General features: G+C 40.6%; 8 protein-coding genes across 9 annotated transcripts; 2 read left to right on the plus strand and 6 right to left on the minus strand.

The window, feature by feature from the left end:
* Positions 1-3524: 3524 nt before the first annotated feature.
* On the minus strand, positions 3525-4858 carry LOC120419278 (soma ferritin-like). Of its 2 annotated transcripts, none has more exons than XM_052708057.1 (3): positions 4731-4858; positions 4461-4566; positions 3525-4243 (listed from the first exon to the last, which is right to left on the minus strand). In XM_052708057.1, the coding sequence occupies exons 2-3, from the start codon at positions 4549-4551 to the stop codon at positions 3687-3689; spliced, it is 648 nt and encodes a 215-aa protein (XP_052564017.1). In that variant the 5' UTR covers positions 4552-4566; positions 4731-4858; the 3' UTR covers positions 3525-3686. The 2 variants fall into 2 exon arrangements, with proteins under 2 accessions (XP_052564017.1, XP_039437878.1); XM_039581944.2 differs by having other exon boundaries at positions 4643-4838.
* Positions 4859-5767: 909 nt separating this feature from the next.
* LOC120419277 (inosine-uridine preferring nucleoside hydrolase-like) lies at positions 5768-6961 on the plus strand. Its single transcript, XM_039581943.2, has one exon. It carries the CDS (start codon positions 5936-5938, stop codon positions 6926-6928), a length of 993 nt encoding a protein of 330 aa, XP_039437877.1. The 5' UTR covers positions 5768-5935; the 3' UTR covers positions 6929-6961.
* A 2-nt stretch (positions 6962-6963) lies between these two features.
* On the minus strand, positions 6964-7559 carry LOC120419280 (UPF0184 protein AAEL002161). Its single transcript, XM_039581945.2, has 2 exons — positions 7326-7559; positions 6964-7267 (listed from the first exon to the last, which is right to left on the minus strand). Exons 1-2 carry the CDS (start codon positions 7474-7476, stop codon positions 7041-7043), a joined length of 378 nt encoding a protein of 125 aa, XP_039437879.1. The 5' UTR covers positions 7477-7559; the 3' UTR covers positions 6964-7040.
* A 365-nt stretch (positions 7560-7924) lies between these two features.
* LOC120419295 (ribonuclease P protein subunit p40-like) lies at positions 7925-8644 on the minus strand. The gene has a single exon (XM_039581961.1). It carries the CDS (start codon positions 8642-8644, stop codon positions 7925-7927), a length of 720 nt encoding a protein of 239 aa, XP_039437895.1.
* LOC120419282 (uncharacterized) lies at positions 8601-10622 on the minus strand. Its single transcript, XM_039581947.2, has 2 exons — positions 10482-10622; positions 8601-10275 (listed from the first exon to the last, which is right to left on the minus strand). Exon 2 carries the CDS (start codon positions 10266-10268, stop codon positions 8682-8684), a length of 1587 nt encoding a protein of 528 aa, XP_039437881.1. The 5' UTR covers positions 10269-10275; positions 10482-10622; the 3' UTR covers positions 8601-8681.
* Positions 10474-11589, minus strand: LOC120419294 (ribonuclease P protein subunit p40-like). The gene is made up of 3 exons (XM_039581960.1): positions 11449-11589; positions 10712-10853; positions 10474-10646 (listed from the first exon to the last, which is right to left on the minus strand). Exons 1-3 carry the CDS (start codon positions 11587-11589, stop codon positions 10474-10476), a joined length of 456 nt encoding a protein of 151 aa, XP_039437894.1.
* A 209-nt stretch (positions 11590-11798) lies between these two features.
* On the plus strand, positions 11799-12450 carry LOC120419283 (HIG1 domain family member 2A, mitochondrial). Its single transcript, XM_039581949.2, has 2 exons — positions 11799-11954; positions 12012-12450. Exon 2 carries the CDS (start codon positions 12035-12037, stop codon positions 12359-12361), a length of 327 nt encoding a protein of 108 aa, XP_039437883.1. The 5' UTR covers positions 11799-11954; positions 12012-12034; the 3' UTR covers positions 12362-12450.
* Positions 12397-17743, minus strand: LOC120419293 (uncharacterized). Its single transcript, XM_039581959.2, has 2 exons — positions 17383-17743; positions 12397-12895 (listed from the first exon to the last, which is right to left on the minus strand). The coding sequence occupies exons 1-2, from the start codon at positions 17663-17665 to the stop codon at positions 12486-12488; spliced, it is 693 nt and encodes a 230-aa protein (XP_039437893.1). The 5' UTR covers positions 17666-17743; the 3' UTR covers positions 12397-12485.
* Positions 17744-20203: the final 2460 nt, after the last annotated feature.

A 20203-nucleotide genomic window follows, 5' to 3' on the forward strand; every position in this document is an offset into this window, starting at 1 on the left:
ATGTTTTAGTTTGCTAGTTGGATTAGTAGACCGATTCTTTCGTGACGGGACAACGTTTGTACGCATATGTTTTCAGTTTTTTGCTGATAGCTTTAAAATCTGTGGGAAAAGGTACCAATATTCATACAAATTTGGAAAGTACATTAAATTTCCAATAAGATTCACTCCAGCAAACATTTAAAAACACAAAGTTTGTTGATTTGACAGGTACTTCATTTCGTGACGGGACAACGCTCGTTTTGTCCCGTCACGAAATGAATCAATTGTGAAAATCTCTACTGACTAGTCAACTTTAACTAATTTAGAGTCGCTGAGCTCGAATATGACTCCTAGAATACTCCGAAGTATTAGGGAATGTGCAATCCAATATGGCGGTACAAGAATATACGATATTTTTAAAGAAATGTTACCGGCAATGAACAAATCAAATTCAACAAAGGGTTGCTGAACTCGAATATGAGCTCTAGAATATTCCAAAATAATCAGGGAATGTGCAATCCAAGATGGCGACCAATATGGCGAAGCTAGAAAATTTGTTTTTTTTCAGGATTGTAACAGGCAATCAACAGGTAAAATTGCACTTTCCCTGAGTACTTTGGAGTATTATATGGCTCATATTCGAGTTCAGCTACCCCAAATTAGGTAAATTTGACTAGTTGATTGAACTTAAATAGTAGTTTATGCAACAAGTTGCAAAAAGAAGATTTTTTCAGCACGTGTCGTACATTTATCCAACGAGGTTCACCGAGTTGAATAAATACGACAAGTGCTGAAAAAATCAAGGTTTGCAACGAGTTCCATACATTTTTTTTTTTGCATTTCTGAAAACACCCATTGAGTGAAATTATAAGTCGAATGTTCATGTATTTTGTCAATAAATCGTTTAAATAAAAAAAAATGTTGAAAAGTATTACTTTTCAAAACAAGTGCTGAAAAGTTCAACTTTTCAGCATCCATTTCAGTGCTGAAAAGTAGAACTTTTCAGCATTTGTTTTGAAATGTGTTTCTATTCGATTCTGTTATTTCTAGTGGATAAAAGTAGGCTGTTTCGTCACGCGAGAATGGCAGGAAAAGTAGGAAGTTTCAAGACGGAATTGCAAAAAATCCTTTTATGGTGGTTTTTCCATTCAGCCGCCATATTAGACGCCATCTTGAATATCTCGCTTCCCTTTGAGACTCAAGGAAAATCAACATGCAAATTTGGATTCAGGAGGGTCGATTTAGTTTAAATCGATCAAAAACTGGCCTGTTACACGATTTGCTTCTAGACACGACAAATGAGCACCTTTTTTTGACCAAAAAATTGTCGTGACGGGACAACGCAAACTTGCGTCAGTCGTAACTCTGGTTCCTTTTGACCAATTTTCGATTTCTAATAAGCATTTTAAATGTGTTTTCGAGTACGAAGAGAATCCAAAATATGATGCAAATCCGATTTCACAAACTATTGCAAATTAAACAATTGTCATTTTTCGTGACGGGACAACACTTCCATATACCCCCTTTTTAAATGTCCTGTATAGTTTTATAACTACAGAATCTGCTTTTGTCAATAAGAGGGCTTATAAAAGAGTCATTTTACTTTAAAATTCACGATTCGGAGGTCCATTTTTTTGATATCTCGTGAAGGAGGGGGGCGGTACGGCTTCTTTCATTTTTTAACATGCGAAAAAATACATGATTTTCAATAATTTCAATTTTGTATTTTTAAAAAGTTTTTTTCCTCACATAATCTAGGGGGTTGGACAAACATATAAAATTATCGACCATGGTTTCTTTTTTTTACTTCAATGCAAACAATGGTGAAAAATGCATTCCACACCAGGACTCTTCCTATCAAATCTAGAGTTTTATTTCAAGAAGGATCTATAATCTTTGAGATTCCCTGTATTTATATGAACCTTTCAAATAAAACTATTAAAATGCTTTCAAAAAATCTATATTTTTGTTATACTGAGCATCGAAATTTCATTTCTGAAATCCTGATAATCCCTGAACGTAATATTTGAACGATTTGAACAAACCCTTAGTTGCATTCGAAAGGTATTTTGAATCTTTTCAAAAGTTAGTGAAGTTTACTTTTTAAAATTTAATTAAAAATCAATTTTAAGGGGTTACATATATGTAAATCGACAAAAATGTCAGAGGTTTGTGTGAGTACACACTTAATTTTATTTAAAATCTGTTTTCAGGGTATTAAAATATACATTTTTATCTATTATCAAAACAAATTTGAAGACATTTGGTTGTATCATTGCCGAGATATAGCTATTTGAAGTTGGAAGTTTCAAAAAACGGGTGCCACGATATCTCAACACTGCCTTGACCAAATCGGCTCAAAATTTTGGTGAAGACTCGTTAAATCAGTCCTGTGTGCATGACGAAGGCCGATTTTCAAAAAACTTATTCTAAAAAAAGATAAAAATATTTTTCTGTTTTTCATATAAAAAATCGTCAGTTTTTGATTTTTGTATTTTTTAAAAAAGTAAAATTTCAAAATCGGGCTTCGTCATGCACACGAGATATGTCTTGAGAGTCTTTACCCCAAATTTCAGCCAATTTGGTACATCCCATCTCGAGATATCGTGGCACCCGTAAATCAACTCGGTGTTTCGAGAAAAACACTCAGAAAGTTTGACAGTCCGCTTTGCGCACGGCAAAATGTTGAGCCTAAAATCGTCTCTAACTCAGTTTAATCATGGAATATCTTCATGAATGTTTCAGAAGTGATTGAAAATCATCTTTTTAATGGTTTCAATAAATTTTTTTGTAATATGAAATTTTGTGATTTTCATTGTCATTGTACTCAGAAAATAAGCTTTATCGTTGTAAACAATAATATTAAAAATATAGGTATGCTTAATTTTAGGACCCAATTACATGGACTATAATCCAATCACCGTTTTTCTCATAGTTTAACAAAAAATGTTTTTAAAGCGTTTTTCGATCCATTTTGACATGCAAAATAAACCAATAGAAACAAATCCGGTGAATTTGCCCGGAAAATGTCATTTTACTGAAAATCGCCATATAACTCAGGTTTTCTTGCTATAACTATTTTTTGACAGACTATGCTCCCATGTGGAAGAACCACAAAACATGTGCCCAGCATAACGCTCGGTGGCAACTCCTGCCCAAACAAACATGTTAGTGTTGGTGCCATCACGCCACCCCATTTGACAGCGTGCGCCATCTTTATTTTTAATTTTATGCTGCTGCTGCTGCTGTATGTGTTGAGTGCGTGCTTGCTCATGCGGTGATGTCAGGCTGACACTCTCTTTCGCGGGGGTGAGTGGGTGGGTGGTTGTTGGGTGGTGCAAGGTTGTTGCTGCATGCGCTCGATACCAAACAAAACAAGTGCCACCAAATTTTGGGGTGGTGGTGGTGGTGATATAAAAATTGAGTGCAAAACCAAAACAAACTGACAGGTGCGCGTGAGTGCCGTCGTTGCTGTCAGAGGGTGGAGATTGTACTAAAAGTTATGCGCAATGTTTTGGGTTTGGGGGGTGATTCAAACAGGAGTGTTTTTCCACTAAAACTTTATTTTATTCCAATCTTCTTTAACTTTAAACACGATTTAAGTCAGTACATCATATTTTGCAGCACTTTTATCAGCTATCACGTTATGTCATTCCTGAACAAACTAATTAGATTCTACATGCCTTAGCACTGGAATTAAGCACCCTTTACTCAACCTTATCCAAATAATCATCAAACATTTGCAAGCCAAGATCCTTGGTGCCAGCCTCACCAAGAATGTCGTTCAAGTTCCTAATATGACCAGAAAGCTTACGGATAGTGCCACTCTGGTACTCAATCAGGTTCTCATCCAAGTAATGGGCCGCGTCCGGATCGTAATGGTTGCTTTCGCCAGTATGGGAGATCTTCTTATGCATCATGTGAGCCTCAGTGGCCATCAGTTTCTCGTAATCCAGAGCCAGCTTCAGCGAGGAGGCTTCGTTGCTCGTCAACAGACTGCTCACGTTGTGCACAAAGTTGGTTTCGTCCAGCGTAACGACCGCTCCACGACGGCTCTGGTACTTGATCAGGTCGATGGTATCGTCCCAGGCCTTGTCGGCGATCTTGCGGTACAGCTTCTCGAACCCGGGCCTATCCACGTTGTACTGGTCAAAGACCGACGAGAGCAGCAGGAAGTCGTACGACTTGACTAGCATTTGCTTGGTGTACTTGTGCATGTCCTTCTCCACGTGGGAAAAGCCGGAAAACAGGGCCGTACATTTATCTGGAAGAGGAAGTTGGGAAATTAGTATCAATAGCTTTAAAATGATTTTAGTCAAATGGTTTCTAGCTAGCACAGTTTGCCCTATATAATACTATAAGTGAGTTACTCTCTGAGAGTCGCAACAGCTGAGTCACTTATTGCCCTTTGCTGTCAGGCCTTTGTCTTAACATCAGAATCGTTCTAGAAAATCGTAGGAAAATTTTTAATGGACACGTACCCTTGTTGGTGGTGCAGCTATCGCCCTCGACGGCCCCGTGGGCCACCGCCAAGCCGGCCACCAGGCTCAAAATCAGCGCAGCAAACTTCATGATGGAGAATTTACTCTGAAATGCGACGATAAAAACAATCGATATCATTATGCAAACGCAATGGCGTATTAAGAAATTAAAACCTATTTACCTTGGATTTTGTGAATCTTCTCGAGTTCGACAAAATCTGTCGCGTACGGAAAGGTTCTGACTGTTTGAAAATCGATATTTTATCCTACCAGGAAATAACTCGGAAACGTCCACACGACGTCACAACACGATTGGTTCTGCGGTCTCCTTTCTGGAGAATCTGCGTCTTGCCTTTCTTCTACTCGAGTGATAAAGCAAAATGGTGAGTGGTTTCGCTGGTTAAATGGTTTCTACTGAGTGGTTTTTAGTACAGGAGTGCCTAGGGAGGATGTTAAAATCTATGTGATTTTATATGTTTTATAAAAAAATAAAAACTACCGGGGTGACATTGGGTCCGAAGGGTAAGATTAGATCAAACAAACTTCTGCATTATTGCATGACCCAGTCACACCCCCAGTCCCACTCAAACCCCGATGATTTGATCTTTCGATTTCGATGTAAATGATTTCAAAATCGAGAACATTGTTGTTCAAAATCGAAAAACATGACAATTTGGAAAACATTTCACTGTTTACAAATTCAACAACATAGAGTTACCGGATTAGATTACAGGATTTCTATCCGTGCATCGAAGCAAAATGCTTCAACTGTGGTGGCAACCATTCGACGAAGAATCGGAGCTGCCCAAAACGCAGCAGCCATTGTTGTTGGATCAGCGGCTAAAGGTTGCAGAGAAAACAATACCTCCAGGATTTCAGTCAGTCCTTTTAGAATCAACGGATGCATATAAAATAATTTGAAATAAATAAATGAAATGTGAACAGAACAACAAAGATGAAAAGCATTTAGGCATACCACTTGACATTTGAAAGAAATGTAAAATTTATCAAAAAGCTCAATTAACCATAATATATTATATTTAATTCAGAAAAAGTAGGCACAAGTTCCCATTCCCACATTCTGTTTACTAAAATGTGTTAAACAACAAGACAGTCAACATTGATTTAAGTACACGTGTTCCATTGTTCAGTTCTTGCTCACTTGAAAAATATTTGGTTGGAGACTGCGCCACCCCAAACTGAACAACAACTCAAACGTGATGTTATCGTTTTATAAACCTAAACGCCACTAAACTTTAATCAGTTCACAACCACAAGCAACTAGGTATCTCCAAAATCAAAAACCTCGCTCGCTTGTAGCGTTCATCCTTTCGTAGTGGTGGTGTCGTTCCCGAATTATGTTTACCTAATTCCGTCACGCGTCGCGACACAATCAACTCCGTACGCGCTTAGCCCGTTCAGTGCGGGAGCAGCATCGTGCGCGACACAACAAGGAATCTCCGGACTGAATTAAAATGGCCGCACCACCAACTAGCAATGGTTCGGCTCGCCGGCGGCGGCGAGTGATCGTGGACGTTGACGTCGGGACGGACGACGCGTGGGCTTTGTTGCTGCTGCTCAAGTGCGAGCGGAAGTACAACTTTAGCGTTGAGGCGATTACCTGTACGCACGGGAATACCGATGTGCACAATGCTACGAGGAATGTGGTGAGGATTTTGGGTGCTATTGGGAGGACGGATGTTCCGGTTTATCGAGGGGCGGAGGAACCGCTGGCGACGCCGATCCTGGAGAGGGAGCGACACTTTCACGGCGTGGACGGGTTTGGCGATTTGAACTTTCCGGATGTGGTGGACGAGGGGTTGATAAGGGCTGAGCATGCGGTGAATGAGTTGTACAGGAGAATCGCTGGGGATCCGGGGGAGATTTCGTTGATCTTCGTTGGACCGCTGACAAATTTGGCGCTGTGTCTTAAGATGTACCCGAAGGTTAGTGGGATGATTAAGGATCTGTACATCATGGGAGGGAATCGCAACGGAGTTGGGAACGTGACCAAGTCTGCTGAGTTTAACTTTTGGGCTGATCCGGAAGCGGCTCATGTCGTGCTGAATACCGTGCAGTGTCCGATCACGGTGCTACCGTGGGAAACGTGCATCACGCAGCACCAGTCGCTGCCGATGAGCTGGAGAATGGATGTCGTAGGAAATACGAAGAATAGAGCGGTACAGATGCTGAACCAGGTGGAGACCAAGTGCTACAGTCACTGGGACAAGTGGATGCCTTGCGATGCGTTTTTGGCGGCAGTTTTCATCTGTCCGGAGATTGTTGAACACTCGGAACAATTTCACGTGGACATTGAACTGACCGGCAGGCTGACTCGCGGCCAAATGGTGCTGGACCACTTGAAGAAGGGCAAAGACACTACCCGGATCGTTGACCGAATTGACTGCGAGAAGTTCAAGCTGTTGATGCTGTACAGCGCCGATCATGATGTCGAAGCCAAGCTGTAGAAATCGTTATCAATAAAAACAAGTTTACTCACTAACACCGATAAATATGCTTTATTTACACAAATATTCAAACCCACAATACTTGATTTGGAATAAAAGACTTAACCTAAGCTCAATGCTCCATAGCTTCACCGGAAGCGGCCGCTTCCGGTTCCTTCCCACTCGCTCCAGCTCCACCGTTCGGAGGCCTCTTTTCGGCCTCTTCCTGCATGGACTTGCGGATTTCGCGGTTCGACTGCAGCAAGCTCAGCAGCTGCTCCTGCAGGTTATCGTTCCGCTGCTCAATGGCATCCAGTGCCGTGTTCAGCGAGTCCAGATAGTTGTTGACCGAGTCGAACTCTAAAATGTAAGATTTAAGCGATTGTTCCCTTTAGTTCAGAGCAACCCTCGACCCTACCGTCGAGCGAGACTTCAAGGTCTTCGTCCTCGCCCTCCTGGAACTCCTCGCCGGAGGTGTTATCTTCGGGATTGCTGGTGCTACCACCGGCAGCCGGCTCTTCCGGCGGCTTGCTGGTCGCCTGCTTGTTCTGTTTCGGGTTCGGGGTCATTTCGGCGGCGGTGTCCAGTTTGCTGGAGATGCTCGGGCTTGGATTCAAACTGTTTTTCAAGCTTGTCACCTGATCAGTCACATTTGTTTTGATTCCGTGTGCGGGAACTCAGAGAGATTGGTTGCAGTTTGAGTTACCGCTCGCTGACAGCTCTCTGTTGACGTTCAACGACGCTGGTATACCATTTATAAATGTTCTAAAAATTACAGGTCCATTTGAAAACTTTGGAACATCCTTGGTTGGTAGCTAAATAAACCTTTCGTAGGCAGCTCAGATATCGCTACCGGAATTTGAAGATTTCCTTCAAAGTTTCGTGCTGTCTGTCCTGCAGCGGTACTGATGGCTCTCTACTGAATGGTTCGTTCAAGAACTATAATCAATGGTTACAAATGACACAGGAAGGTGATATGAGTCTCATCAAAGAAGAAAGTAGCATTTTATCAGGCACTTATTTCGGTATTTTATTGTTTCCCGCCAGTTGATACCACAGGTATTCCCCCTTTGGATTCAGCACCACGGCGTACGAATTGTCCCCGTCAGTATGGAAGTAGTTCTCTCGCATCCCAAAGCTGATCGGGCTGTGCGAAAATCCGTGCACATAAAACCCAAACCACGGCACGTGCGCTTCCTTAACCAGTGCCTCCCGCACGGCATCGTAAACCGCTTCCACCTGAGCCGTCGTGAAAAGTCCCCTCCAGTGGAGCACCTTCACGTTCCCAATCTCCCTCCGCTCGCCGCAAAAGTCGTACGAGTTCAGATACTCGTCCTCCTCTGTTTCACAGGACAGCGCCACCATTCCCATAAACTCGACCAGCTCGGCTCCGGTGCAAAACTCCTTCCCGACATCATCACCCAAGCTGAACTCCGGAACCTGCAGTCCGCACTCCTGGTGCGTTTTGATCGCCGTCGGCATCAGTTCCACCTTGATGGCGGCGTCGAGTTCGGCAAAGTGCTTCGCAACGGACGAGGCACAGATCTTGCCATCGCTGGGTGGTGTCCACGCTACCTGCAGCGTGAAACGCCCCAACGATTCGCGACCCAAGCATTCCTGGACGCGCGCAAGTTGGTTCGTTTCCGGTGCGAGCGTCTTCAGATCGATTTGGACCACTGCGCGGGGAAAAGAGGGACGAAAGAAAAGAAGGTTAACTGGGTGTAGAAAATGTTTCATTTATTCGTTAATATTTACAAAGAAAATTCAAAACAAGTTAATTCATCTGCTCTGTGGCGTACTTCCGAAGTGGTGCCGTATGGACCGCGTAGTTTCGCTCCTTGAGCATCTCGCGGAACTGCACCAGCTCGTAGTCGCGAACCTTTTTCCAGCACTCGATCTCGTTGAGGACTTTTAAGCTGGTGCAGTTCTCCACCATTCGATACGCGGTCGCTATCGTCAGCTCATCCGAATTGATGATCCGGATGTCCTCCAGATACTGCAGCGGATTGCGCAGGAAGATCCGCTCGAACATTTCGTCGCTGGTGAACACCTGCGTGCCCAGCTGGATGAACTTGATCTTGAGTGCGGTAACGAGGATAAATTCCAGATATTGCGGTGGACAGTCGCTGACGAACCACAGCTTTTCGAGGTTCATGAACGGAGGAATGGCGAAGCGCCGGGTGTAGAGGGACGTCGAAGGGATCATGACGCAGTTGTACAGCGAAAGCACTTTAAGATCCACGCAGTACTGGCTGATGTAGATCAGCGCGTTCATGTCGATTTGGTCGACGTGTTCGAGGTGGAGGCAGGTCAGGTTGCAACCCTTGACCTGGAGAACGTCCCGGATTTGATCGGCGAAGAAGTCGCACGAAAGCAGATACAGTTCGGAGAGGTTGTTGATGCCGACCAGTGCCATCAGATCCATCAGCAGCATGTTGTGGAAGATCGACACGTAGTACATGTCTGGGCAAAGTTCCGCTAGAAGCTGGATGTGGCGGGTTGTTGCGAAGCGGGTTTCGAACTTGCGCAGTTTCAAACTGCTGATTTGTGGATAGTTTTGATCGATGAACTCCAGACAGCGACCCAGCTCGTCGTATCGACCCAAATCGGTGAGATTCTTTGCCTTCACCAGCAGCTCAATTATTCCGGAAATTGTTATTTGAGTACGATGCAGAAGAGCCACCTTGAGATTCTTTAGTTTTACTAAAAATTCGATGCTGTCGTTCGTAATGTACTTAGAATTTGAAATGTCCACGTACTCCAGATTCGGGCAAAATTTTGCCAACCCCTGCAAGATCGTGTCCGTACAGTCATAGTTCAGCGTAAGCCCGGTAAGGTTCTTCATCGTCACCATTCCCTTCATGATAGTCTCCTGCATATCGAACGTCTTCCAACCGCCAGTCATCGAGCCCAAACTCAAGTACCTCAACCCCTTCATGTCACTCATCCTGGAGTAAAACACATGTCGCATCATTTTGGGCATATCATCAATCTTGAGCGATCGCAGCTTCCGCGAAAGCAAGATATCGGACATGGCGATCGCGACGTTCACCTGGGCAAGAAACTTCGCCATCGAAGCCCTGACGTCCAGCGCTCGCTTTACCCGCTCGATCAGATCCTTTATCTGCTCGATCAGTTCCCTGCCAAACTCATCAAACAGGTGCGCCGGCACGCAATGATCGTAGTCGTCCCGCAGATCGGACACGATCTGCTTCAGAATCTTTTGCCCTTCATGTTCCTCTGTGCCACGACTTTTCGACATGTGCAGCATGATCGGCATCAGATTCTCGGCGATCACACAAAGCCACGTCGCCGATCGCTTCAGCGCCATGTCTTCCAGCCGCGCCGGTTGACCAAGCATCGTTTTTCTGAGTATTCCAGAAAAATTAGAGTTCAGCGTTTGCCGTCAAAACCGTAACGCTCAGCACCGGTGGGTTCAAGCGGGAGAAATTCTCGAACGTTGCGTCTATTTTCGTTTCTCTGTTTTCATTTTCGAGCTTCCCTTCCCGGGATGAACCCCGCCGTGCCGTGCCTTGCGTTACTTAACATTTCACCACACATTTAAATTACTCACCGTATTTACTGTTTCGCTTGCGAGCAAACTGCGAGACGCGGCCCTCCAAGCCCAGGGTTTGGTAGGTTTCCTTGTTCAGGTGCAGCACGAGGACACCCGCTGGCGTAACCGCCACACAGTCGTCCGTGTCCAGCCGGGTCCGGAAAGATACTGCGTAAAAGGTTCCTGCAAAAATACGAAAGCATCGAATTTGCAAAGATCTTTCAAATGTGCAGGAATGGTCTGAATACCTCGCTTGACGAATCCCTCGAGGAACGCGCGGTTGGTGAGGGCGCGCAGCGAGACGTTACGGACCAGGTAGTGATCGCTGTCGGCGAGAGCCGTTTCTAAGGCAACCGGGATGCTGGCTACGTCCGGCAGGACGACCGTAATCTGGGGAAGTTTTTTGACAAATGAAGACAGAGCGAGCCGAGATGGTGTGTGAACTAGAGTTCATTTGGGTAGAGGTGCGCGCGAGCACATTGCGCAATGATCGAGATTTGGTTTGGTTCATTAACCGGTGCGGATGACATGAGCTAGACCTGCGCAGTGGTTTGTTATGGTGCTGAAACCGATGTAAACGTTATTCTAACCTAAATCTATGTCTGTATGTATGATCTCTATCCACGCAAGCAATTTGGTCCTGGAATCGAATGGAAGCGCTAGGTGAACAATTTGATCATCTTTAACTCCGTAATCTGTAGACCCACTGCAAACGTTTTTTTTAGCAGGAATTAGTGTTACAGGTACACTTTAAGCTAGGGACACTTCGCATAGACGCCCTTGCTCCCACCACATCACTAACGGTAAGGAACGTCGAGAAACTAGTAAGCATGCTCCCCAGCGGAACCAACAGAAGAGAAGCAAGCAATCCACAACTCACAGTGAACTATGCAAATCGCGAGTTCTGACAGGCACCAAGATTCTGACGCAATATTTCGATTTATTTAAGATCTTTATCGAGGAATCACTCGGAACACTAACTTACCAGCTGATTGAAGTGATGCGACCGGATTCCATTCCGGATGGGGTCCTTCTTTCGCGGTTGCTCGTGCAGGTCCAAAGTTCCTGTCTTTTGGATGATTTCGTGGGACGGCGGTTCGAACCGCCACACTTCCGGACACAACATTGTTCAGCAACACTCGAGCCGAAACTGAATTTCGATTTGAAGAATGTAAACAAAACCCGCACGTGCTTTCGTTTCGACGCCGGCTGATGCTGTGAGTTCCGTTGGGTGACTTTTGTACTAAATTGTTTTTATGCTGTCAACTGAAATTTGACAACTGTTTTTTCGGTGGGTGGACGGGCGTTTTTACATAATTCTGACAGATTTTGTTTTGACTTCGGCTTTCGGTCGGAGGTTTGTTTTGGTTTGATTGTGAAATAGCGATTCATAACTTGAGTTATTTTTCCATAGAAAATAATGCAACGTTGATAAGTTGGCCAAATAACCCACCTCGAAGCATCTGAATTTTAATTGGCTTACGTCTCGAAGTGAGTTTTTCACTTATTTTTGTAAATTGCGCATTTGAGAAGAAAATATCCTTCTAGAAAAGTAAATAATCAGCATCATAATGTCGACCCCGGCGGATATGGCCGCTCAGCAGCAGGCGGCCGAGCTGGAGTGGATCCAAATGCGCAAGGATTACGCCGACATGCACATCGAGACGACCAGCGAAAAGTTGGCCCGCAAGCTGAAGGAGAACCCGCTGGTGCCGATCGGCTGTGCCGCCACGCTGGGCGCCCTCGGCTACGGCCTGTGGAGCTTCCGCCAGGGTCGACGTCAGATGTCCCAGTACATGATGCGGGCCCGTATCGCGGCCCAAGGATTCACCGTGATAGCGCTCATCATCGGTGTGGGGATGACCTACACGAAGAAGGACGGCGACGGCAAGAAGTGATTTCGACGATTTGGCATGACGCAGCACTTTTCCGTTTTCTATAGTTTTACCCTTACCAATATATGTTAATAAAAAGAGATTTAATTAGCGTCCTTTCAATCTTCTTTATGGCAATCCAAAACAATCACGACCCCGCCCTCACTTCCGTCACCTCATCGTAAACGTCAACCGACTCCTGCGTTTCCGTTTCCGGGTAAAACACCTCCTCCAACCCGTCGCCGTCTTCGGGTTTGAGCAGCGCAAAGCCGTCCTGGCCCATGCGCATGCAGTCAAAGTGCAGTATGAGCAGCGGATAGCGCCAAACACGGGCCTCGATGTCCATGCAGGCGTGCAGATTCCTCACCCGGGGCGTGTAGATGTCGAACAGTCGCAGGCAGAGGTCGGCGTTCAGCGGGATGTACGGGATCGGCACCGGTAGACAGAGGGGTGGTGGGTTTTTGGCCGATATTGAGTTTTGGTAGATGCTGGACTCGTTCATCAGCACCTCCATGTTGATGGCGAAGTCGTACGGGTCGTAGGTCAAGTTGGTGCAGACTGGAATTTGGGAAAATTTGATTAAAAAGTGTTTGAATTGGGTACTAAAGCCCTATGTCAATTTTTATGTACAACGGTAAAAAACACGATTAAAAACCATTTCTGATCACTATTTTTTATTTTAACGCAAAAATTTTTTTTGACGAGACAACATTTTTTCGATGGATCAACTATGGTCCCCTTGGAACGAGCTGTCAAGTAGGAGCTTTTCTGTCAAGGAGTGCCGCGAGGTTAATTTTTCAAAATTGAGTTAAAAATCCATTTTAAACACTTTGTGGTCGTACAAAGGGTCATTGTACTCAGAAAAATAAGCTTTATCACTGTAAACAATAATATCAGCAATCTATGCTTCATTTTAGGACCCAATTGCTTGATCAATACTGACTAAATTTCAACTCCAATTACAAAAAAATGTTTTTTTTTTATTTCTTAAAACTATGGTTTAGTGAACATCTTTAGTTTCAGTTAGGCCGTTGCAAATATTTTTCAAAGTTAATGCGTTTATTGGTCTGAAAAATCAGGGGACAAAAACAATATTTTTCCAAACAACTTCAAAATTTCCATGAAAATTGAAGTCTAATCAACTGAAAACAATCTAAAATGCAATTTTCTGCATTGATAATCATATTTAGCATGTTTGGGCTTGTTTAAAAATCTAAAGCAGTATAGTGCATTTTAAAACACTTTTTTCATTAAAATGTTAAAACCATGGCTCGTAATTTCAATGTTTATACTTTTTTTTTTGCGCCCTCTCCCCTGTTCCCCCATGGTCCTGGTCAGAGTCGAGGGACATAAACTGCAAAAAATATTTGCACAGCCTTAATATGAAATTAAAGATTTATCCATACTTTAACCTTGAATATACGAAACAGATATTGTTGAAAAACAGTAAATTTCGTCAAAAACTTATTCAAACATTTTTGGAAATGAGTCATGAAACGTTCAAATTTTACAGCAAAAATCTCAATGGGTCAAATCTCAAAGGGTTAGTGAAATTTCACGATTTCGCGGACAGCGTGAAATCCGCGAAATTCGGCTTTATTCCGAGAAATCCCGTGAAATTTTATGTTTTTGTGAAACTTTTTCTCATTTTTCTCAAAATAATTTATCAAACTCAAATAGGAATTAAAATAATTTTATGAACTACTGTAAAATTAAGCGAGTGAATACCCCGGTTTCACGAAATTTAAAAAAATCACTAACCCTATATTAGTGGTTAGTGATTTTTTTAAATTTCGTGAACGGCGTGAAATTCGTGATTTTTTTCAAATATTTTTTTAAGTACCAACATAATGAATATTTCATCCATAAAAACTATTCGAGTAAATTTTATTAGTTTTCAAATGAAAAACTTGAATTAAAGAATTACCGTAAACCGGGGTGACTTTGATAAGATTTCAATTTATTTTTTGAATATTTTCCAACTGGTAAGGTTTTTCTCAAGATTATTATTTTTAGAACATGTACTAGGGTAGGCCACACAAAGCCCATGAACTTTTTTTGAAAAATAAAAATTTTCATTAGTGTTTAGAAAAATAGTTACGTTAAAAATTCTTATTTCAAAATCCGGGGTGACTTTGATAGTCATAGTTTTTCATGTTAAAATCAGATTTAGGGTGTTCAAACATTATTTTTACGTCAAATGTACCATCACTAAGTTCACTCATATAGTTTTTAAGAACAAAATCAATGTTTTTATTTAGTTAACTAAGTTCATTAGCTTTTTAACAAAATAAATATAAATTCTAGGTAACAATGTTTAAAGGTCGAAATTTTTACTTAAATTGGTTAAAACTAGTTTTTTTTTACATAAAATTATCGATTTATATTGCATTTTAAACTGAATTCGAAGCATGCATCACAAGTATTCGTATTTTACATGAAATTTGTTCAGCTGAAATTGCCTATAAATTTGAAGATTTTTTAGAATTGTGTTTCAAAAACACATATTATTTATTATTGACAAACTTATTTTACCTTCTCCTAATGGAAAATTGTTCAAAGAATCCGAAAATGCGTTCCGTTTTCCGATTCAAAAACATGTTCATTGAGAAAAGCATGACACTTCAAGAAGTTTGAAATAATGCCTTTCATCAACATTTTCGTAATTATAGTTAACTAACTTTTTAAACTTTTCTAAATTTTATGAAAAGTTTTTCTTGAGGTACTTTGAACACTTCTCTACGATGTTCAGTATGATTCCAAACCATTCCGTACGTATTTAATGTGTACCGTAAACCGGGGTGACTTTGATAGGATTTCAATTTGTTTTTAGAATATTTTCCAACAGGTAAGGTTTTTCTCAAGATTATTATTTTTAAAACATGTACTGGGGTAGGCCACACAAAGTCCATGCACTATTTTGGAAAAAAAGTTTTTTCAATAGTGTTTAGAAAAAATAGTTACGGTCAAAATTCTTGGTTTTAATTCCGGGGTGACTTTGATAGTCATAGTTTTTCTTGTTAAAATCATATTTAAGATGTTCAAACTTTATTTGTACGTTAAATGTACCATCATTAAAGTAGTTGATATAGTTTTTAAGAAAAAAATCAATGTTTATATTAAGTTAACTAAGTTTATAAGCTTTTTAACAAAATACATATAAATTTTAGGTAAAATTGTTAAAAAGTCGGAATTTTGCCTGAAATTGGTTAAAAATAGTTTTGTTTATAAAATTATCGATTTATATTGCATTTTAAACTGAATTCGAAGCACGAATCTCAAGTTTTCACATTTTACATGAAATTTGTTCAACTGAATTTGCCTATAAATTTGGAGATTTTTTTAATTGTGTTTCAAAAGCACATATTATTTATTATTTACAAACTTATTTAACCTTCTCCTATAGTGGAAAATTGTCCAAAGAATCCGAAAATGCATTCCGTTTTCCGATTAAAAATCATGTTCATTGAGAAAATCATGACACTTTGAGAAGTTTAAAATAATGACTTTCATCCACATTTTCTTAACTATAGTTAACTAACTTTATAAACTTTTCAAAAATTTATGAAAAGTTCTTCATGAGGTACTTTGAACACTTCTCTACCACGGTCAGTATGTTTCTGAACCATTCCTTACGTATTTTAATTGTACTCTTCATTTTGCGGAAAAATCAAACCTATCAAAGTCACCCCGGCTATCAAAGTCACCCCGTTTTACGGTACTCTTCATTTTGCGGATAAATATCAAACCTATCAAAGTCACCCCGGCTATCAAAGTCACCCCGTTTTACGGTATTCAAATTTTGAGTTTTTTTTTAGAAACTAACTAAATGCACTAATATTTTCATTCGTTGTAATGATTAGTGCGCTGACCACGGGGACGCGCTGTCTTGTTTTTGCATGCTCATTTTACCATTTAAATTGTAAAAAATGCATAGAGGCAACGTCTGGGACACTATAAAACTTACTGCATACTTATTTTTATTGAAAATATGTAAAATATGGAAATGTTTGTAAAAAACACAGCCAATGTTGATCCCTAAAACAATGGCATTTTTTTAAACATTGGCAAAGTCACATAGAACAAATCAAACTTCAAACACTAACATTTTCTAATATTTTAAAAGTTCTTCTTTCCAATGCTCTTTAAAGATCAAGAATTGGTTGAAACATTGTTTTTTGATGAATTTTTAGATCGAAGCCCGTCTAGAGGCGGGGTTGGTTTGTAGAGGGCTAAAGACCATTGTTTTCATTTAATAAAGACAACGACAACGAATGTTTTCAGTCACAAAAGTAGCAATCTTCCATCAACCTAAACCAGACTGTGGAATAATCTTGTTAGCAAAGTTATTGTACAACCTGATCTGTTGGTTTAATCTAATCTAATCTAATCTAATCAGACCCTAGCGCAGCCAATCTTTCGAAGGGATCCTGGAGAGTGCCTTAGGTTAGATGACGCCTAGCACTCTTCTTGTCATTTATTAACACTTGTAGTGCGCCATTGCATTGAAAATGCATTGAAACATCACAAGCGTTAAAGCGGCCAGGCCTACTGCGTAAAGCCGTATCGCAGAGATGACTCGTAATTGGGTTGGGTTTGAGCACTGAGTGTTCGAACAACAACACAATTCTGAATCGACATGGGAGGAAGAAGCGTGGGGACACACCACCATACGCTCCGAGATTTGGTTGTATTCGTTGGGAGCACCATGCTAAGAAGGTTTGGTACTCCGGAACCCATTTGGATGGGACATTGTATTTCCACGAATGCCCTGGCTCTATTTTTGCCGTGGTTATAGCGTACAACCTGATCTGTTGGTTTAAGCATAAAAATTGCAATATTTTTGTTTTTTTTTGTTTTTCTTTATTCAACAAATTTAAGCAATTGAATAAAACTATCAAAAAATTTCATTTTTTTGTTCTCTAATATTTAAATGCCGAAAATGTCCAAAAAATACCTACAATTTCAAAAAACTTAAACTGATTGATGTATTTTATAATTTCATGTTTTTTTCCCCTTGCTCAAAATCCCTTTTTCAAACTTACAAATCTGACTGAAATTCAGCTGCTGAATGTTCATTCCCATGCAGCATCCACACTGCAGGTACTGGCAGGAACAAGCATTCCCGTTTCCTTCCTGGCGCGTCCTGTCATCATCCTGCCCGCCGAACGTCACCACCGGATATTGGTACGTTCTGTTGGTATCCGGGCTGTAGAAGCTAATGTCGTACTTTTTACTCTCCGCCCGCTGCTGCGGAACACCGCCGGTGACCGCCAACACGAGACCACAGACAACCACAGGCAAGCTCGCGAGTACGGTGAAGGTCATTCTGGGCGTCGAACTTTGAATTGACCAAAAATGTACCGCTCCGACGCGAACCAAGTTCCGAATTCGACTGACCACCAGCTGATGTGTGCTGGCCGGTGTTCGGTCGAACAGGTTCCATGCATAATCAATTTCGGACCGACAGTTTTGCATTTCATTAGGGCGAAAAGTGAAGAAGTTTGCCCGCTTGAAGAAGCACTTGAGAACCGGCGTCTGTTTGTATACAAAAGATGTGGTTTGGCAAACTTCGTTGATGCATCCGATCGCGGTGGGTTGTTTGCATTTTCACGTGAGTGTTTTCGGAGTGCATCGCGAATGGAGTAAACACGTGTTTATGATCGACAGATTTCGCGCAGCTCTGCGCTAAATGAGATTTATTGTTGTTGATGGTGGTTGTAAGACCGGTAGTAGTTCGGAGCATATTTGCATAATAAGTAGGTTGTGAACCAACAGGTGGTTGGCAGATGCTATCAGGTGTCGGTTTTTTGAGACATTCAAAAAGTTGTCAACACCTTTTTGCCTTCCTCACCTTACTGAGGAAAGGCTATAAAATCACTCGAAAAATGAACTTTTTTATTATACCTCCTAGACCTACCTTCATGTGTACATATCGACTCAGAATCACCAGCTGAGCAAATGTCTGTGTGTTTGGCTGTATGTAGACACGTGTACCGAATCAATGTCACTGGAATATCTCGTCACTGGTTTGGCCGATTTTGACCGTGTTGGCCTCATTCGATTCGTCTTGGGGTCCCATAAGTCCCTATTGAAATTTATGAAATTTAGGGTATTTTAACCATTAGTGGACCCCCTAGTAGAGCCGAAGCACATTTTTCACAAATTTTCAATATTTTAAGCACTTTTTCATAACCCTATGTACAAAACAATGAAATATGAAGCCTTTTGAACAATTTTGACTATTTCTTTCATCAGTTGTTTGTTTTTGAGCAGAAAAATAGCCATTTGAAAACTAACTTTTTTTGCCTTGTAATTGACCCCCTTTTCCTATAGTGGACCCGGGTCCATTATAGGCAAACTGTTATTTTGATATCAAATGTAACCGATATTTGATGGTTTGATGCATGGTGTAGGTCTAATGATAGATATAATGAATAAAAGATGGATTTTACTCACTTTTCATTATAAACAAATATGTTTTGTTAACAAATTTGGCTTTAAACAACAAAAAACCTAACAGACATTTAAACACATTTATTTCCGAAAAAGATCAGAGAAAACGTTTCAAAAACAACTATAAACATAAAAATAATTAAAAATGGTAATCTTGATGCATTTTTTTTCCATATTAATTACATAAATGGTTGACCGAAACTAAATAATAGATTTGTTTATAGTTGCTGGTAAAATCACGCATGTTTATTTAAAAAATTTGATTTATCACTATAAAATATAATTTCAAACTACAATTATGATGTTAAGTACAATTAACTATAGTTTTGATTAATTATAAATTCTTACGGCATCAGCATTTTTGGTACTTTTAACATGAAAACAGCTATATTTATACTCATAATTGAAAAAAATATGCGTTAAGGTTGATAAAAACAAGCATTTAGGCTGATACAAATATTTTTAAAAGTTTTTGTCACCCCCCCCCCCTAATCAGGGGGCAAAAAAAAAATTTTTACAATAAACTTCAAAATTTCAATGCAAATTCAAGTGCAACCAACTGAAATCAAATTGCGTTTATAATCATTTTTGGCATGTTTGGGTTTATTAAAAAAATCTTAAGATTTTTTGAAAATTTTCGATGCAAAATCTTTTTTTCGATACAATTTTTGTTTTTGTCAGATCTTAGATTTTTTGAAAACTAATGATTGCAAAACAACTGAACTAGTGTAAAATGCATTTTAAAACATTTTTTTCATTTAAATGTGAAGACTATGGCTTGTTATTAAATTTTTTTATATTTTTTTATTCTTTTGCCCTTCCCTTTACCTCGGCCAGGGACGAGGGACAAAAACTTTTTTAAATATTTGCATCGGCCTTATTGTATGTTTTAGAGAAACTTTTGCTTGAATACACAGTTTTCTTCATTTTTGAAGGTTAAATTAACAGGGGTCCACTTTTGGAAAAGTTTGGATTTCGTTTTCCTATATTGGACCCCCCTAATTTTTACTCGAAAATGGCAGTTCTTCGCTTTATTTTAGTAAAGGTCCTTAGACTTACATTATTTCAAAAATTGATTTGATGGTTAATTTAATCATAAAACATAAATGCAGTTTTGTTGTGAAAATGCTATTGGCTATGGCTGATTTCCAACCGGACCCAAAGATGACAATTTTCGTGAGTTGCGCGTATTCACCGACAGATGGCAAGTGGGCCTCGTCGGAGTCCACCCATCAAATACGAAACTTAAAATTAGCATAGAAAACATTTTTTTCGTTACGGCTTTTGCGGCGCGCTCACTTCAACTGTTCTAGACTAATATTTGAACGTGGCGTAACTCTAAACATTTTTTTAAAGAAAATGATTCCAGAATGCTTATTTTGTCGTTTTAAACTAAAACAAGGCAAAAAC

This window comes from Culex pipiens, chromosome 1, assembly GCF_016801865.2.
Source record: "Culex pipiens pallens isolate TS chromosome 1, TS_CPP_V2, whole genome shotgun sequence".
NCBI classification, from domain to species: domain Eukaryota; kingdom Metazoa; phylum Arthropoda; class Insecta; order Diptera; family Culicidae; genus Culex; species Culex pipiens.

Excerpts from the sequence above, each read along its gene's own strand:
- LOC120419294 (XM_039581960.1), bottom strand. The coding sequence starts at position 11,589 with ATGTTGTGTCCGGAAGTGTGGCGGTTCGAACCGCCGTCCCACGAAATC. Across the intron at positions 10,854-11,448 it reads CGCATCACTTCAATCAGCTG|ATTACGGTCGTCCTGCCGGA; the intron begins GTAAGTTAGTGT and ends AAACTTCCCCAG. Across the intron at positions 10,647-10,711 it reads CGAGGGATTCGTCAAGCGAG|GAACCTTTTACGCAGTATCT; the intron begins GTATTCAGACCA and ends GTATTTTTGCAG.
- LOC120419283 (XM_039581949.2), top strand. The coding sequence starts at position 12,035 with ATGTCGACCCCGGCGGATATGGCCGCTCAGCAGCAGGCGGCCGAGCTG.
- LOC120419278 (XM_052708057.1), bottom strand. The coding sequence starts at position 4,551 with ATGAAGTTTGCTGCGCTGATTTTGAGCCTGGTGGCCGGCTTGGCGGTG. Across the intron at positions 4,244-4,460 it reads TAGCTGCACCACCAACAAGG|ATAAATGTACGGCCCTGTTT; the intron begins GTACGTGTCCAT and ends TTCCTCTTCCAG.
- LOC120419280 (XM_039581945.2), bottom strand. The coding sequence starts at position 7,476 with ATGACCCCGAACCCGAAACAGAACAAGCAGGCGACCAGCAAGCCGCCG. Across the intron at positions 7,268-7,325 it reads CCTTGAAGTCTCGCTCGACG|AGTTCGACTCGGTCAACAAC; the intron begins GTAGGGTCGAGG and ends CTTACATTTTAG.
- LOC120419293 (XM_039581959.2), bottom strand. The coding sequence starts at position 17,665 with ATGACCTTCACCGTACTCGCGAGCTTGCCTGTGGTTGTCTGTGGTCTC. Across the intron at positions 12,896-17,382 it reads GCTGAATTTCAGTCAGATTT|TCTGCACCAACTTGACCTAC; the intron begins GTAAGTTTGAAA and ends CCCAAATTCCAG.
- LOC120419282 (XM_039581947.2), bottom strand. The coding sequence starts at position 10,268 with ATGCTTGGTCAACCGGCGCGGCTGGAAGACATGGCGCTGAAGCGATCG.
- LOC120419295 (XM_039581961.1), bottom strand. The coding sequence starts at position 8,644 with ATGAAACATTTTCTACACCCAGTTAACCTTCTTTTCTTTCGTCCCTCT.
- LOC120419277 (XM_039581943.2), top strand. The coding sequence starts at position 5,936 with ATGGCCGCACCACCAACTAGCAATGGTTCGGCTCGCCGGCGGCGGCGA.